This window comes from Arvicola amphibius, chromosome 5 (genome assembly GCF_903992535.2).
Source record: "Arvicola amphibius chromosome 5, mArvAmp1.2, whole genome shotgun sequence".
NCBI classification, from domain to species: Eukaryota; Metazoa; Chordata; class Mammalia; order Rodentia; family Cricetidae; genus Arvicola; species Arvicola amphibius.
In genome coordinates this window covers 136,432,099-136,448,914 of record NC_052051.1, presented here as the reverse complement: position 1 = coordinate 136,448,914, position 16,816 = coordinate 136,432,099, and the positions used below count along the sequence as shown (strand labels likewise).

Sequence of the window (16,816 nt, the reverse complement as noted above, 5' to 3'; positions counted from 1 at the left end):
CATGATCACACACAGGGACACACATTTCTTTTTAACTTTTAGCTATTGCTATGGAGCAGGTAAGATGACCACGTACAAAACCAAGATCTATAGGGCATAGCCTTGCTTTCTCCTGAAAACCAGCCGCTGTCATTCTGTTACATGACAGCCACAGTGCTTTTCTCCTTTCAAGTTGTACCAGATTAAGGAGGAAATAAAAATAATAAGACATATTAGTTTATCATGGAAAGCAATGTTTTCTTCCCCCACCACCGACAGCAACAAATTCCCTCTGTTTCTGACTCTCATTCTTTGATTATTACTTTAAAAATATGTGCTTGGCCAGGCAATGGTGGTGCAAACCTTTAATCCCAGCACTCAGTAGGTAGAAGCAGGCATATCTCTGCAAGTTTGAGGCCAGTCTGGTCTACAGAGCTAGTTCCAGGACGGCAAGGGCTATTACACAGAGAAACTTGTTTCTGGGTAAGGGGGGGGGGAGAGAAAGAAAGAAAAGAAAAAATAAAATATGTGTTTTCCAGGTGATAATGGCACACACCTCAGGTGGATCTCTGTGAGTTCAAGGCCAGTCTGGTCTACAGAGTGAGATCCAGGACAGCCAGGGCTACTCAGAGAAACCCTGTCTTCTGAAGAAAAAAAGAAATGTGTTCAATGTTTACCAGGACCCAAGGAAAAGGAGAAAATGAATAGTTATTTGTGGCACAGAGATTGAATGCGGAGTGATGGGAGTAGAATCTTCTGGAAACAAAGGTAAGTGAATTGTGCATTTTAAATCACAATGGGAAAATATATAAATGTTGTACCCTAGTAACAAAACAAAATTCAAATGTAGCATGTTATGGGGGAGGTATACTTCTTGAGGCAATTGCTATAAACATCCTCATTCTGCATTAGGGCAAGTAACTTGATCAAAATCGGGGCCCCGGAGGGGGGTTCCTCTGGTTTAGGCCACTCATTACTGTTGGACAGCTTTGGGGGGGGGACGTACTTTGTCTGTGCTATTAGGGACCTGAGATCCGAGAGCCAGCCACCCCAACTCACCTTAAACAGTGCACAGACTTCATGGTCTTCATTCTCCAGGGCCCAGAGCCGCCTCCGTGCAGCCTCCTGTAAGGGTGCATTGACACAGCTCCTGGAGCGGCTCTTCACACAGAAGGAGAGCACCAGGTCTGCAAGAGAACAGAGAGAGATGCAAGGCTGCACACACAGTGAACGAGAGCAGAGAGGCAAGGCTGTACACACAGTGAACGAGAGGAAAGGAGAGAATGTTTCAGCCACGAGCCCTAAATTGCTATCCTGCGCTGATAAGAGATCAGATTAAGCTAAAGGATCCTCCATGTTCCTTTCCAAATGTTCTCCCTGGGTCAGCAGGGCTCTAGAGAGGTGCACAGTGGTCACTTCTGCTCAGGTGCTGACACAGAACCAGCCAGGACGGACATTACTTCCAGCAGACGATGTGTTAATGTTCCAAATGAAGACTACATTATCCAAACTGAAGGGAATGCATTTATACACACATTTATTTTCATTAAACATATTTCTTTTTTCATTTATTTTTATTTTGTATGTATTGGTGTTTTGCCTGCATATGTCTGCATGAAACTGTCAGATCTTGGAGTTACAAACAGTTTTAAGCTGTCATATGGGTGCTGGGAATTGAACCCGGGTCCTCTGGAAGAGCAGTTGGTGCTCTTAATCACTGAGCCATCTCTCCAGCCCCTACACACAAATGCATAATAGGTAATAAACATTATCTTATTAGTGGTTTGCACACATTTTCCCAACCTGTTTCTCAAGCTCCAGGACTAACATTTCTCATGGCAACCAGGGAAGACACTAAGAGTCCATCTTTGATTTCTTCAGAGATCACATTCATTTAACAAACAGTCCTTGAAGCCTCCTGGAAGTCTGTTTAGATGCACTCATACAGCAAAGCACAAGGTTAGCTCCTAAGTCTGTTTAGATGTTCTCGTACAACAAAGATTAAGGTTAGCTCCTGCTCCCATGAGTGACGCTTGGACAGAATTGGCCTGCCAAGGATTTCTACCCATAGAGAAAAGAACTATGGGAGGAAAATGCAATGGAATCAAGAAACAGCTACACGCAGTTGGATGTGTCCGGGGTTGTTAGAAGAGGCCACACAGGATGTCCCTCTATTACAGAAATTGTCCTTTCAGAAACGGTTTCTTCAGATATGAAGTACCAAGTTTGTTAATAATAAGCTAACAGATGAAACAGAAGCATTGGGCTGGATTCATAGAAACCGGCTCCTCATCCCAACTTGGCTGAAGTCAGGTTATAGAGATGGCCCTTATCCTGCAGGTGGAGCCCACAGGCAGGCTGAACTCCCACGTGGGAAAGGCCCATTTGCAACCCAGAGGTGCTGAAACTACTGTCTGTGGCTGCAGGTAGGTCAGCTCCTGCACACGTTCAAATGACCTGCATCTAGGTAAGAGGCCATTTCTTTCGCTCAGATCCTCTCCAGTGTTCCCTCCAGTCTACCCAAGTCCCTCTCCACATCCGGCCATTCTCCTCAGCTCCATCTGGCCATCTTTCTTCATGCTAACCTCCAGGATAGCACAAACAAGAAACCAAGGGGCGGGGGAGGGGAGTCTCAGAACCTCGGGTTCAGAAATTAGCTCTGCTCTCAAGCCTGTGCCACCCTGAGCAGTTAACCACCTCTATATGCTTGATAGTCCTGTTAGAAAAACAATGGTTTATATAAGACCCATGACAGGGCTTTGAAAGGGACCTTTCCAACAAGCTATGCATGTACCTCTTAGTTCCTGGCCCATATTAAATGCTCAATACATGTGAAGCTTTTGGACCATCCCTCAGTCCCAATACCCCAGAAATTCTGCTCACCAATGTCCTCATCTGCTGATACTATTAATCTTGGCAATAGATGATACTGCTGGCTTCTGCTCTGCTAAACTCCATCTCTCCTGCTTTCCAAAACCTAATGCAAACTCCCTCTTAGGATCTCTTCCAAAATCATTGCTGCCCACTAGTGGTACCCTCATTGTGACTCTCCTTATGATGTGTGAACCCATGTATACAAAATGGAGAGACCCTGAATTTGAATAAACCATCTTTTAAAATCTTTAGTTAATACTGAGAGCAGAACTTCTGGGCAGGTGGAATCCTGTAATACCCCAAATCACCACACGGGGCAGTAAGTCCAGTTCACTCTAATGCAGACTGCAGTAGGCTGTGTCCTATTTTAATCTTTCTGGAAGCCAGGCCAAGAACATACTGATTCTGTCTGGGATTGGCCTGCATAAAAGCAAGACTGGAAGCTAGCACCAAGTCTCCCACTTCCACACCGTGACCTTCCTGCAAGCTCAGCCTGGAGATTCGGTTTCATCTAATGATACTCGTTGGAAAGTTATCAACTTTCACACACTAGTAAGACAATATGCTGACTCCAGTGTGATTCTGAGCAGCCAAAGGCAAAAGTCAAAGGGTTTTCTGGGACGGCCCAAGCTTACAGATGTCAAGCAGGTGAATGACCCAAGAGCAAGATTTTTCTCACTACTGTTGAGATGGCTCAGTGGATAAGGCACCTGTAAGCCGGATGGCCTGAGTTTGGTCCTGAGACACACATAGTGGAAGGAGAGAACCAATTCCCGAGTCCCGATGTGTGTGCCCACACACATACAAACACACACAGAAGTAAACGTGATTTAAAACGTTTAATTAAAAACTAGCATTTAGACACAATTTCCAAAGGGGAACAGACAAGAACCTGGTTTGATAATTACACAATATCGATTTACACCATTTATATACTTAAAGATACCAAAATGTAACTCTCCCACAAATCTTCCGTCACAAGGGAAGATATAGTTTTGGAAGAGTGATGGGTTACAAACGGGACAAGGGTGATGGAAACTTCGCTGGCAACTCGACTACATCTGTCATTAACTAAACCCCAAGCAGCTGGGGACACCTGTGAGGAATTTTTCTTAATTAAACCATCCGACATGGAAAGACCCACCTTGAATTTGGATCTTTTGAGGTGGGAAAATCCACCTTAAATCAGAGCCACACCTCTGGCAGCATCCTGTATAAAGGACACGGATGAAGGAAGCTTTAGCTCTCTGCCTATTTGCCCTCGCTCTCACCAGCAAGTCCATTCCTTCGCTGGCTTTAGAGCCTACTTCTTCAGGACTCCAGTGTATATTGCAGACCAGCTGAGACTTTCGGACTCATAGACTGAACAATTACTGGATTCTTGGACATTGTGTTGGCGGACAGCCATTGCTGAACTAGCTGGACCACGACCTATAAGACCCTCTAGTGAATCCCCTTTCTATATCCTATCAGTTCTGGTCCTTTGGAGAACCCTAACGACAAGAGTTCAAGCCTCTTCCTTGTCACATAGTAAATGACAGTCGAGTTGCCGTCCCTTCTGAGATTCTGCTTCCCACCTCCCCATTTGATAGGTAGGGACTTGGGTGTCACCAAACAGAGGAGATTGTGTAAAAGGAGAACCATGTGACAGACCTCCTGACCAGGATCTCCTCTCAAAATGGTCCCCTCTAAGCCCAGTGTGGTGGCACACGCCTTTAATCACAGGACTAGGAAGGTAGAGGCAGATGAATATCAGTGAGTTCGAGGCCAGCCTGATCTAAAAAGCAAGTTTCAGGACAACCAGAGATAACGAGACCCTGTCTCAAATACTAAATAAAAAAGAAGCCGGGCGGTGGTGGCGCACGCCTTTAATCCCAGCACTCAGGAGGCAGAGGCAGGTGGATCTCTGAGTTCGAGGTCAGCCTTATCTACAAGAGTTAGTTCCAGGACAGGCTCTAGAAACTACAGGGAAACCCTGTCTCGAAAAAAAAGAAAAAGAAAAAGAAAGAAAAAGAAAAAATGGCCCCCACTACTGCTCACCAGAAGCTGTGCTACAGAAACCACACCTCCTATATGCCCATCATCCAGTTTCTGCTGTAAGGTTTATCTCAATGCTATCATTTTCTAATGAGAATTCTCTCTTTGTGAGTTTTACCGAAGCCTCACATAAGAGGACCTTATGAGATATTAATGAAAATGGATATCGTCCATCACATTGATTTCCAAATCATTTTCTGCTTCTAAAATATTCATTCAGATACTTCTACTCAGCCAATCTCATTCTACACACTCAGGTCTTTATTTGACTATTCATTTGTTTAGGAAATATTTGCTCAGAGCCTCGACTATGAAGAGACTGTGAGTGTTATTCAGAACAGAAACGGGTCCTCCACATACTCATTCCTCAACCTGTGTCTCTGCCATAAATTTTCTAGATATTTATGTACTCCATACATACAAATGCACATGTTGAATGCACATTTTTTTTCAGTTTAATCCTGCCCCTATATCACCTTAGAAATCTAATAAATAAGCTGTTTCTCTAACCCAGAAATTATATGTGGAGTTCCTCACACATGCTGGATTTTAAAGAGCTTTAACTAACAGTCTGGGAGGTTTGTGTGTGATAGTATGATAAAGACACACTCACAAGATGATAAAGACACACTCACAAAGATACACATGGAGGTAACAAGAAACCAGGGTAAAAGGAGTGGGGTTCTACAGAGGGGAAGATGAGGAAGCTTCTGAAATACTCTACCCAAAGGTATTTATTTAATTGAACTTATCTTTGTGATTCCAATACCTTGAGTCATGTTCTGTGGCAGGAAACATTTTCCCTTATTTTCAAGTGAGGCTGCGTCCTCACTTGATCCGGGTGAATCCTTGGAAGGACCTTCTTTATCTGCAGAGAATAAAGCAAAAGATCAGCTGTAAGAGTATATGTAAGTCCTAAGTATGGACTGGAGGTTCCTACCAAGTACCAGTGGTTTAACCAAGACTAGGGCCTTAAGAGAACTATTGTCACCATTGCCTTATAATTACTTTGTAGCCAGCTGTTATCAAAGACCGGCCATGTATGCTATCTCAATCCTGCAGCAGTCTGGGTGCACCCATTTCATTAAATATTCCCACCCAGAGGTCAACCCCAGTTCCAGGGTACAGTCCACTGATGGTGCTCCAGGTGTGTAAAGCCTAAGCAGATCATTCTGGCTCTAACTGCAGCAAGGCCTAGTTCAGTGAGTAGGCATGGGAGGACTGGAACCGAGTGAGAAAGAATGAGATCATTAGAGAGATGGCTGAGGAGCGGTTGTAACTCCCCATGCTGTCCACCTAGCTACCCACAAGACTATATCCTGTCTAAAATCTCTCTTCCCAGCCCTTAAAATAGTTCCTGTTCCTCTGTCTGCTGAAACAGAGCAAAGGGTATAGGCCGAAGCTGTCAGAAGAGTGCCTGCCTTACATGAACAAGGTTCGGGCCTCCATTATGAGCAGCCCTACTCCCGCCACCAAAATAACAGAGTTCAAAGGAAGACTGTGGGCTGATAGACTGATAAGATGACTCAGTAGACAAAGGCCATCAAGCCTGATAATCTGATTTCAACCCCCAGGAACTGATCCTGAAAATTATCTTCTGACCTCTCTCTCTCTGTCTCTCTCTCTCTCTCTCTCTCTCTCTCTCTCTCTCTCTCTCTCTCTCTCTCTCACACACACACACACACACACACGCACACGCACACGCACACGCACACGCACACACACACACACACACAGAGAGAGAGACAGAGAGAGAGAGAGGGAGGGAGGGAGGGAGGGATATAAATAAGTGTTAAAGGGGGACCGCAGATTGAAACACGGGGTGGGGACCAGGGTGAGGCTGGAGGAGTGGTATTTTGATTGCTTAAGGTTGAAAAGGGAGCAGAGAGTGCAGCTAAAAAGCACGAGGAAGTAGAAAGGGCAGAGAAATTCGCCCATTGCTAGAGCCGCAAAGGTGTGTCCAGCCACCACCCCCATACCACGTACAGCCCAGGGTAGTTCTTTTGTGCTATAGTACCATGAATCACACTCAGAGCTTGGGCAGCACCGAGAATACATAGCCCATGATGGGAATTTCTTCAGTGGAAAACCCAAAAAGTTGAAGAGCCCTCCAGGACTGGCCTCTTTCATGGTATCTTCCAAATACAGAGGAGCTCAAGTCTTCAACACATTAATTTTGACAGATGGACTTTGTCCACTCAGCCACAAAAATTCTCAAGAACTAACCCACTGGACCAGAACCATGCAAGCATAAACTCCTCCTAGGGAAAAAAGGTGGACAATCTTGTTTCCAGGTAACTTACTTAATCTTCACAGTTGCCTATAAAATTTAGGTCAGAGGTATCCAGGCCCACTGAGTCTTGCCATCTAGACCTGCAGTTTAATGACATGGCCCAAGCATGCAACAAGAAGACTCAAGCAGTCACAATCACCCTAGCTAGTGCCAAACTTTAGCCATCATACTGCTGTCAAATGGGTTGGTCCCTCTCCACTGTGGGCCTCCATGGTGGCATCTTGACCCCTGGGGTCTCTCTCCCTTTCTTCATGGTGGGAGCAGTTAGCACCGTTGATGGGCAGTAGGAACGAAATGGATTTCAGCTTGAGTAGGCAGAAGGAAGTGCCAGGTCTCTGTGCAGAAAACCCTGCGAACTGCTCAGGGCTGAAAGCTAAGCCATTAGTAGGCAATTTGGCAGAAATGAGATGAGGCCATCAGACTCATTCTGCAGTTCTGCCCCCAGGAGTCAGAAGTAACTAGAGGGTGGGGCACTAGCGGGAAATCATGAGACCTCTCCACAGACTGGTCAGATGACACTGAACAAGGCATTTGACCTGTCCATTTCTGGGGTCTTTAATTTCTCCAGTTATAAAAGAAGGGGTTGACCAGATCAGTACTTCTGAACCCTAACTGTTTATTTGGGTCATCCAGGCTAGGTTTAATATTTCATACATATATGTGTGTGCATGCATTATATATGTATATGTTGTAATGTATATATATGTATTAAATCTATATATTAAACACATATAAATATATTGATGCTTAGGCTTCATCAACATGGATTCTTACTTTTGTGATCTGCAGGGCAGCTATGGGAGTCACAGTTACTTTTGTTTTAAATTCCCATATGATCACATCAGTTTAAGGCAGGATTCACAACCACATGAGCAGATCAGCGCTTCTTGGCTGTGAGATAATGCTCTTGCACACTGTAAAGATTTGTCTTGTATTAGTTTAATAAAACACTGATTGGCCAGTAGTCAGGCAGGAAATATAGGCAGGCCAACCAGACTAGGAGAATTCTGGGAAGAAGAAAAGGCAGAGGGTGAGTCGCCAGTCAGACACAGAGGAAGCAAGGTGAACATGCCTTACTGACTAAAGGTACCAAGCCACATGGCGAAGCTTAGATAAGAATTATGGGTCAATTTAGGTTGTAAGAGCTAGTTAATAATAATTCTGAGCTAATAGGCCAAATACTTTATAATTAATATAAGCCTCTGAGTGTTTATTTGGGACTGAGTGGCTATGGGACAGGGAGGGACAGAAACTTCCTTCTATACTTTTTATATGCAGTGAGTGCCTAATTGGATTGTTCCTGGGTATTCTGCTCAGAGCTGAACCCTGAGGTTTTGCATTTCTAGCGTTTCTAAATGGTGTTCCCATCACTGGCCCAAGAAGCATGTACAGTGTGGTAGCTGCTCTTTTATCTTATGACAAACTTAACCACAAAGTAAACCCACAAACATCTTTTTTCCCCCTCCTTTAGAGTGAACTTTTAGTTTTTAACTGCTTAATGCCATTTGGAAATCAAAATGCTTTTATTTACCCCAAAATGCTTGTCTTTATTTTGAAAACTGGAAGATTTATCGCCCAGGGCTTTCATTCTCAAACAATCAGCAGAGGTGAGTGGCCACTGTCCCAGCAAAGTACAAGCTGTTCAGTCACCACAGCCCAGCCTACCCGGTCATTCTTTGTGTCCTTGCACAGAGAAAGATCTGACGGCAGCCCCCTGTGAAGTGAGCCTTCCTTCAGGAAGGAAAGTCCAAGGCAATGCCCCTGGTATGGAACACAGATTGCATGGCCTGTAAAGGAGATGTGAGGCTTGGAACGTGAGCCTGAGGGTTTGCTCCCCAGCCCCAGAGGTAGGGAGGATGGGACATTTTAAAAGATGTCTCTAAAAATAAACTTGCAGAAACTACGGATGACTATCTGTATAATTTAAGTTGTTAATGGTTTTTCTAAGCAGGATAATAATAATAATAATAATAATAACAATGCATAGACTATAATGCATTAAATTCAAGAATTTTTGCTAATCAAAAGGTGGAAGCAAGAGTGCTGCACAGCTGGCAGAGTTAAAAAAATTAACACTGCAGACAGTCATCAAAGAACTTGAACCTAGAGTATACAAGAAAGTACATGAGAAACCTTCAAGGGAACATATAGTTATCCTGGATATTGGAAGGAGACAAGATTGCCAGGCAAAAATTGAAAACTTGGGGGTGGGGGTGGGGTGGGGATAAGGGGAGATGGGGAGATGGGGAGAAAAAAGTGAGAAGGGGAGGATGGGGAGAGCTTGGGGGAATGGGACGGGTGGGATGGAGGAAGGGTGGATATGGGAGCAGGGAAGTATATATCTTAATTAAGGGAGCCATTTTAGGGGTGGCGAGAGACTTGACTCTAGAGGTGTTCCCAGGTGTCCATGGAGATATCCCCAGCTAGATCCTTGGGCAGCTGAGGAGAGGGAGCCTGAAATGGTCCTATCCTAGAGCCATATTGATGAATATCTTGCATACCACCATAGAATCTTCATCTGGCGATGGATGAAGCTAGAGACAGAGACCCACAATGGAGCACTGGACTGAGCTCCTAAGGCCCAAATGAGGAGCAGAAGGAGGGAGAACATGAGCAAGGAAGTCAGGACCGCGAGGGGTGCGCCCACCCACTGAGATGGTGGGGCTGATCTAATGGGAGCTCACCAAAGCCAGCTGGACTGGGACTGATGGAGCATGTGATCAAACCGGTCTCTCTGAACGTGGCTGACAAGGAGGGCTAACTGAGAAGCCAAGGACAATGGCACTGGTTTTTAATCCTACTGCATGTACTGGCTTTGTGGGAGCCTAGTCTGTTGGGATGCACACCTTCCTAGACCTGGATGGAGGGGGGAGGACCTTGGACTTCCCACAGGGCAGGGAACCCTGACTGCTCTTTGGACTGGAGAGGGAGGGGGCGGGAGGGAAGGGGAGAGAAATGGGAGGAGGGGAGGAGGTGGAAATTTTTAATTAAAATAATAATAATAATAATAGAAAAAAAGAAACCTTCAAGGGGGCACTGGAGAGATAGTTTCTCAGTTGAACATACCCATTTTATTCCTAGCACCCACACGGTGGGTCACAACCATCTGTAACTCCAGTTCCAGGGGACCCAATGCCTTCTTCTGACCTCCCCAGGCACCAAGTGTGCGTGTGGTACACAAACATCCATGCAAGCAAAATGCATCAAATAAAATGAACAACTCTAAAGCTCTTTTAATCTGCAAGAAACAAGCATGCAGGGTAGCGATGAGCTTTGTATGCGTGTATGGTAGTAAAAGTCAACCTGCACATGCTGCGCAGGTGAGTGGCCATGCTTGGTAAATGAAGCAGGGCCAGGAGAGAAGAGCACTTTGTGGCAGGCAGAGATGGAGCGGGGAGTGGGGAGCTATGGGACATTTTCAGCAATGCAGGGGCTCAATGAAAGTGATCACTCTGCTAGGAGAAGCACAGGAGAGACACAGAAGGAACCGGAAGGTTCAGAGAGGCCAGCTGGAAGGCTGTTAGAAAGTCAGGGGAGGGAGTGGGAGACTGGACTGTAATTTTAACAGCGGAAAGTGAGAGAGCCGAGTGAACAACACTGTGCTTTAAAGTAAGAGGAGAAGGCCCCCTGACCTGCCAAAAGACTGACCCTAAATATGAGGGAGAAAGAAACATCACAAAAAAATGAATGTTGGGCACTTTAGGCATAGAAATGAGTGGTGATTTTACCAAAGTCACACAGTAACTTATCAGAGGTCATCCAAATCCCTGGGGACAGACTTGGTTATTTCTACTATAGTAGCTGACCTTGGAACTCTAAAGTCAAATGGTCTCTGATAAGGAGAGCATCCCAACACAGACACTTGCTGGAAGTGAAGCTCCTACCCCTTCTCTTCTTCCGGCTTCTCTGCTCCAACCCTCACCCCAAAACTTCAAGAAAATCGACCTTGAAGGCTCACTTGCGTGTTCTTTATTACTTCACCCATGTTTTTTTTCTTTGACCCAGAAGACACGCCATCAGCAATTTTTGTGAGCTAAGCCCACATCTCCTTGCTGGAAGAAAAAACAGACTCTTAACTATAGTTACATCCATCTATATGGATGTATCTCAGACTGCAAAGTAGAGGGGTCAGCAAGCAATCTGCATGACAATAGCATTTTGTTGATGTTGAAAACTGCAAACTATTCTTTGCAGTGACTGAGTGTGTGTGGATATGGAAGAGGGAAAAAACCCACAGAATTCACAAAAGTGATGGGTTTTGCTGAGTGAGTTGTGGGAGTCAGATTGGAAGGAGCCATTCAGGGGACTCTAACTGTGAATGTAACTTTTTGTTTGTTTGTTTGTTTTTTGTTTTTGTTTTTCGAGACTAGGTTTCTCTGCAGCTTTAGAGCCTGTCCTGGAGCTAGCTCTTGTAGACCAGGCTGGTCTCGAACTCACAGAGATCCGCCTGCCTCTGCCTCCTGAGTGCTGGGATTAAAGGCGTGTGCCACCACCGCCTGGCTTTGGATGTAACTTTTTTATTTATACAAAAGGAGAAAGAAAAGAAGCAGTTTTGATGGCACAAAATGATAAAGTGGATGGAACTCATTATTCCAACACTCTGTGCCATCACTGTGTTCAAATTCAGAGGGGTGCCCTGTTGACTGCTGTGCTCACTCCCCTCCTCATGTAATTCTATCCGTGAGTCAGTCTTAATAGAAAGGCTGAAAGAGAGCTATGGTGTCTACAGTAAAAAATATTCTTCCCTCCATCTTCTATGTAAGAATTTCTGCCAGTTCTCTACAAAGGGGTGCTGGGGATAAGGGACAAGAGCTAGGCGCTTCTGCCATGACTTCCTTTGTGATCTGAAGTGGGCACCTGTTGGTGATTAAGAGCAAGAGACCCAAAGGGGAGGAGTCAGAGGCTGACAACTGGCCAGGACCCGCCCTCTCACCACATGCTAGTGGAAGAATTCTGTAGGAAGCAGAAGACTCAACTAGAGGAGCTGCAGGAAGGGTCTACAGAGCCTCCTTCTGCAGAGGAACGGAGCTTGCAGAGGCAGCCCAAGCCTTCCATTACTGCTACACTATGGCAAACCTGGGCAGCCTCCCAGGGTCCCACATCATCTCGAACCTTCTCCCTTGCCTCCCCTATACACAAGGATACGTGGCTTGGTCTTCATTGTTAACTCCCACATACACAGACCCAATAGCAACAGCAGCCAAAGAAACTAGATCACAGACCTCTCTCCTGTAGAAAACAGCAAATTAGAGAAGAGGTGTGCCCCATATTAGCTAACAGCAGAAGAGCCGGCCAACACTGAGAGACTCATAGATATGAGACACACTGTCCAATCTAATCCCTCCCCAAAGTCCTTGCGATTGGCACCACCACAATGCAGCTCACAGTCAGATAACTGCTAGCCGAAGGTCCCAGAGACTTCCCTAAGGTCGTGCAAAAGTTGTTGTCCGGAGAAGGGTCTCAGACTCTGTGACATTTCCCTAGGATATGCCGGGAGGCTAGGATGGAAATATTTACACCATCTGGCCTCAGATGCATCCCTAGCGACTTCCCTCAGGAAAAGCAGGGTGGGTGGAGAACAATACAGGAAGAATGACTGGTAGGCTGTGACAGAATAAATAGTTAGCTGGCTCCTGGAGAAACAGTAAATCCAGGGGCTTCCAGGGTCTGCGGGGGGAAAAAAAGCGAACGGGTAAAACTGAGGGACAACAGTGTCATCAAACTTCAAGGACGTCTTGGTATCGGCTTCCAAGTTTCACACCACTGAACTCGTCCCAAATAGAACCCTGTCAAACAGCAGCCGAGTTCCTCCCCCTGAAGCTAGGGTCAATGTCACAGGCCTCAGACTTTCTAGAGGATCCCAGAGACCCCAGAGAATGTGATATTTGAGGGTCACAGAAATAGTAACAAGGCCTGACACCTATTAGGCTTGAATAACCATGTGCTGGACTGTTATCTATGTTGAATGTATAGACTTGAGCCCCAAGAAATTTGGAGAAACAAAATATGTCACAACCTTTCATGATATTTGGAGTTTGTCAGTGTATAGTTTTGGGTGGGGTTCTTGGTGTCCCTTGTCTAGGAAGATGTGCTTGCTATAAGTGTCAAAATGTATAGGCAAGGACTTCTGGCTTATTTGGGGTTTGCTTTAAAAATCTCAAGTCCTTTGGGGAGCCCAAGCCACAGACCATAGAAGAAAGCAATAATTCAAAGGAAAAGCCCTTAGCTAGCAGAACCTCCCAGCTATGCTCACCAGAACCATGGTAGTGCTCACCAGAACCTTTCTGGTGCTCACCAGAACTTTGGTGGTGCTCATCAGAACCATGGTGGTGCTCACCAGAGCCATGGTGGTGCTCACCAGAACCATGGTAGCTCTCCAGAAAGAAACGTGACCCTAATAAAGGTGCAGAACAATGCCTTAGATTGACGTCGTCCCTCCATCTCCCAAGCGAGTCCTTCCCCAGCCCAACCCCGCCCTTTTCCCCTAGAGCCACTACTGATCCGGATGGACATCCTACAGTGTGTCCACAGGGCTTCCTTCAGCTGCTGAGCTATGCAAAGCTGCAGGAGCGCCTCAACCGTATGACCAACTGCCCTGGTTTGCCATGGAGATCTGGGTTTTAGAGCTGACCACATCCCAAGAATGCCCTCAGTCTCAGGCAAACCAGGAAGACTGGCACCTTGTGTCCAGATTGCTGGACAGCTTCTTAGCATAACTTTCCATGACCTCAACTCCACAGGGGGGGCCACCATCGTAGGTAAGAGTAGGGAAACAGCCCTGCTTCCTCCGCAGCAGAAGCCCTGATGAAAATAGCGCTGAGTGACCCAAAACAAATTTATGACCGTTCATGGGCCACAGAGGAACTCACTGTGGAGCCTTCTTCCTGTCCTAGGGAATCTTGGGAAGAAAGGAAGGAAGGGCTTAGTCACACACTAGGAGTGGCTGCCAGGAGCAGCCCTCACTCCCTGTTCACAAAGCGCAGACCCGGCACAGAACCTACTTCTCAGGTAAAGTAGAATTTTCCAGACTTCATTGCCTTTTTGCACCCAGAATGGGAAACACCAAACTAGAAGGGGATGAGAGGCAGGCAGCCAGAAAGTACAGCCATCTCCCGATCTTTGGAAGGAGAGTTTCTCCAAAAACACCAGCTTCCCTGGACCAGCACTCTAGCTTAAGACCCAGGCCAGATCCCCTTGGGAAACTCACCTGGGCCCCAGGGCAGACTCCGCTCCCCAGGGATACAGAAGCAGCCACCCATGTGTGCACCATCCTCCCTGGGCCAAGGCCCCTGGGAACGCCAGTCAGGAGAAACTTGGGAGCCTCCCATCGGAGGCCCTCCTCCCGCCTCCTCCCTGGCACGCGAGGTACCGAGGCTGCTCAAAGCACAAAGCAGCCTTTGATATCCGGCCTGCAGTGGGGAGGCCAGGGAAGGTGGGAGGGGCCACTCAGCCTGCAGGCCAGATAGTCCTTGCCGGCAGGCCTTGGCCTGGGGAGCAGCTCCTCCCTGCCTTTCGACAGATTGCTTCATGCCTATCAGGCTGTGGCACATTCCTCGCATTCTAGGATCCAGACACAGTTCGGTTCTTGTGAGGGTGGCCAGGGCAGAGGAGGGCAAAGAGCATCCTGGGAATCGAGGGTGTCGTTCTTGCTCGCTCCCAGATGGACTAGGCCCACAGACTCCCCTGCCAGCTCTTAGAAAGCCTCTCTGTAAATGCTTCCTTGGCTCTTTGATAAAGTCAGGCCAGTGAGTGACAGTCTGCAGTATCAGTGAGCCACTTAATGGCTGGTGAACAGGGTTGAGCACCCCACCTTCCAGCTGTGCCCCCCCCCCCAAGTCCTGGTGGGAGAGAATCCAGGAAATCATCCAGTGTTACCAAGAATTTTATGGTTGAAGAACTGGACTACCCAAACCATTTTAAGGTGTCAGACATTCATGAAGAACTGGTCATGCTGGACTGAGCTCTTTTCTGTTTCTGATGGGCAATGGAGTCAGGGAATGCACCTCACACAATGGGGCTAAGCCTCAGAAATCTCCCTTGAGATCACTCACAGGAGGCAGAGAGAACAGGCTGCATACCTTTGAGACTGCTCAGATGCTTGACTGCTTGAACTAGCCAGTCACAGGATCACTGGGCACTGACCTCCCTACCCAGAGCAAAGGTCTACAGGAACGCCCAAGGACAAGACAGTACTGGCAGAGAGAGACATTTGGTCTCAGGCTCTCTGGAGGCAGAATTTTCAGGCTTCGCTGGGCTTTTAGGAAGGGCCGTGACCTGGTCAGTTTCACATTCTAGAAGGAATGTGGGGTGACTGTGACAGTGAGAAGGACAGAAGTCTGTCTCTCTGGAGTGATCCAGAGTGTCCACAGTGGATCAGCCTAGGGACACACAGCACGCAGGATCTCCAGCTGGCCTCCACTACAGCTTCAGAAACTATGTGCTAATTGGTTATGAGTCAAATAGAAGCTATTTTCTTCAGCCAAGCACTATTATATGTTATTTAAGGACCACAAGAGCCCCATAATATTAGCATTTTTCTTTTTGATAAGGGAGAAAGTAAGTGTAGAGGGTCATTTAATTTGCCTAAGCCTGCACATACATGCACACACATACACACATTCACACATACACCATTTCTGAATGTCAGACTTAGGACCTGCGCCCATCCTGGTTGGTCCCATGTTTTAAGTATCACCTTTTTCTGACATATGAGCTCATCCACCATTATCAGAACACAGTGACATGTTCTTACCCTCTGGACCAGCCATCCATCCATGGCGGAAAACACTGGAGACAAAGAGGACTAGGGATGGCAAGGACTCTCAGGGGTGTGGTCCCTTGATCCCAGCCCCCTCATGGTGGGCGTTTTGTCTATGCACAACTGTTTAAAGTGTCTGTTTTCTACAATGTGTGCCATGCCCTCCCCTCACCAAAACCTACTCAAGATGAAAGGGTAAGTTGTTCTTTAGAAAGCAGCCTTTCAAAGTCTCTGGGAGGTACCCAAGAACCAGACGAGGAGAAGCCAAGCTCTGACCTCTGTATGCAAATGGCTAGGCTTATTCCTTCTCTGGGACTTATCCACACGCCACTGCCATACAGGGACCACACAACCAGAAATGATGATGAATCAAGACCCGGATCAACGGTCCCAGAGGGTCCCCTGGGGCGGCTGACCTAGACAGACATTTTGGCAAGTCTGAAATGAACGGTCCATTCTTGAGGAAGTCCCTGCTTTCCTTGAGAAGCAAAGGCCTCAGTTCTGCTCATGAGTTGTTCTGATGAATGGTCAGAACCAAGAGATTTCCAGGCAGAGAGGCAGCAGGAGCAAAGGTTTTGTGGCTGAAGCCTGGATTGCATATTAAAGGAAGCACCGTGGGTAGAGTGTTGGGAGGCAGGGGTTTGTGGGTGGATTAGCTCAGAGACCACAGCAAACTCTCCTGTCTCCACGCTGTGGCCCTTGAGGACAAACAGCCAGTGTTCAGTGTAGTTAGCATGAATATCAGGCAGGCTTACTGCAGTCATTGAAGTTTTTATTTAAGATATTTATTTTCTTTTGTTTCCCCTTTAAAAAAAAAAAGACTCAAAACCAAAGCCAAGGCCTCATGCCGGACAGGCAGGTTCTCCACTATTGAG

At 46.6% G+C, this 16,816-nt stretch overlaps 1 protein-coding gene across 1 annotated transcript in view; it reads right to left on the bottom strand.

The window, feature by feature from the left end:
• Positions 1 to 14,560, bottom strand: part of Sh3tc2 (SH3 domain and tetratricopeptide repeats 2) — a 51,999-nt gene extending 37,439 nt beyond the window's left edge. The window contains exons 1-3 of the mRNA XM_038331483.1: positions 14,391 to 14,560; positions 5,660 to 5,758; positions 1,039 to 1,166 (exon numbers count right to left, since the gene is read on the bottom strand). Coding sequence (XP_038187411.1) covers positions 1,039 to 1,166; positions 5,660 to 5,758; positions 14,391 to 14,511 — 348 coding nt within the window. The 5' untranslated portion in view covers positions 14,512 to 14,560. The remainder of the gene's footprint in view (positions 1 to 1,038; positions 1,167 to 5,659; positions 5,759 to 14,390) is intronic.
• Between the last annotated feature and the right edge of the window lie 2,256 nt (positions 14,561 to 16,816).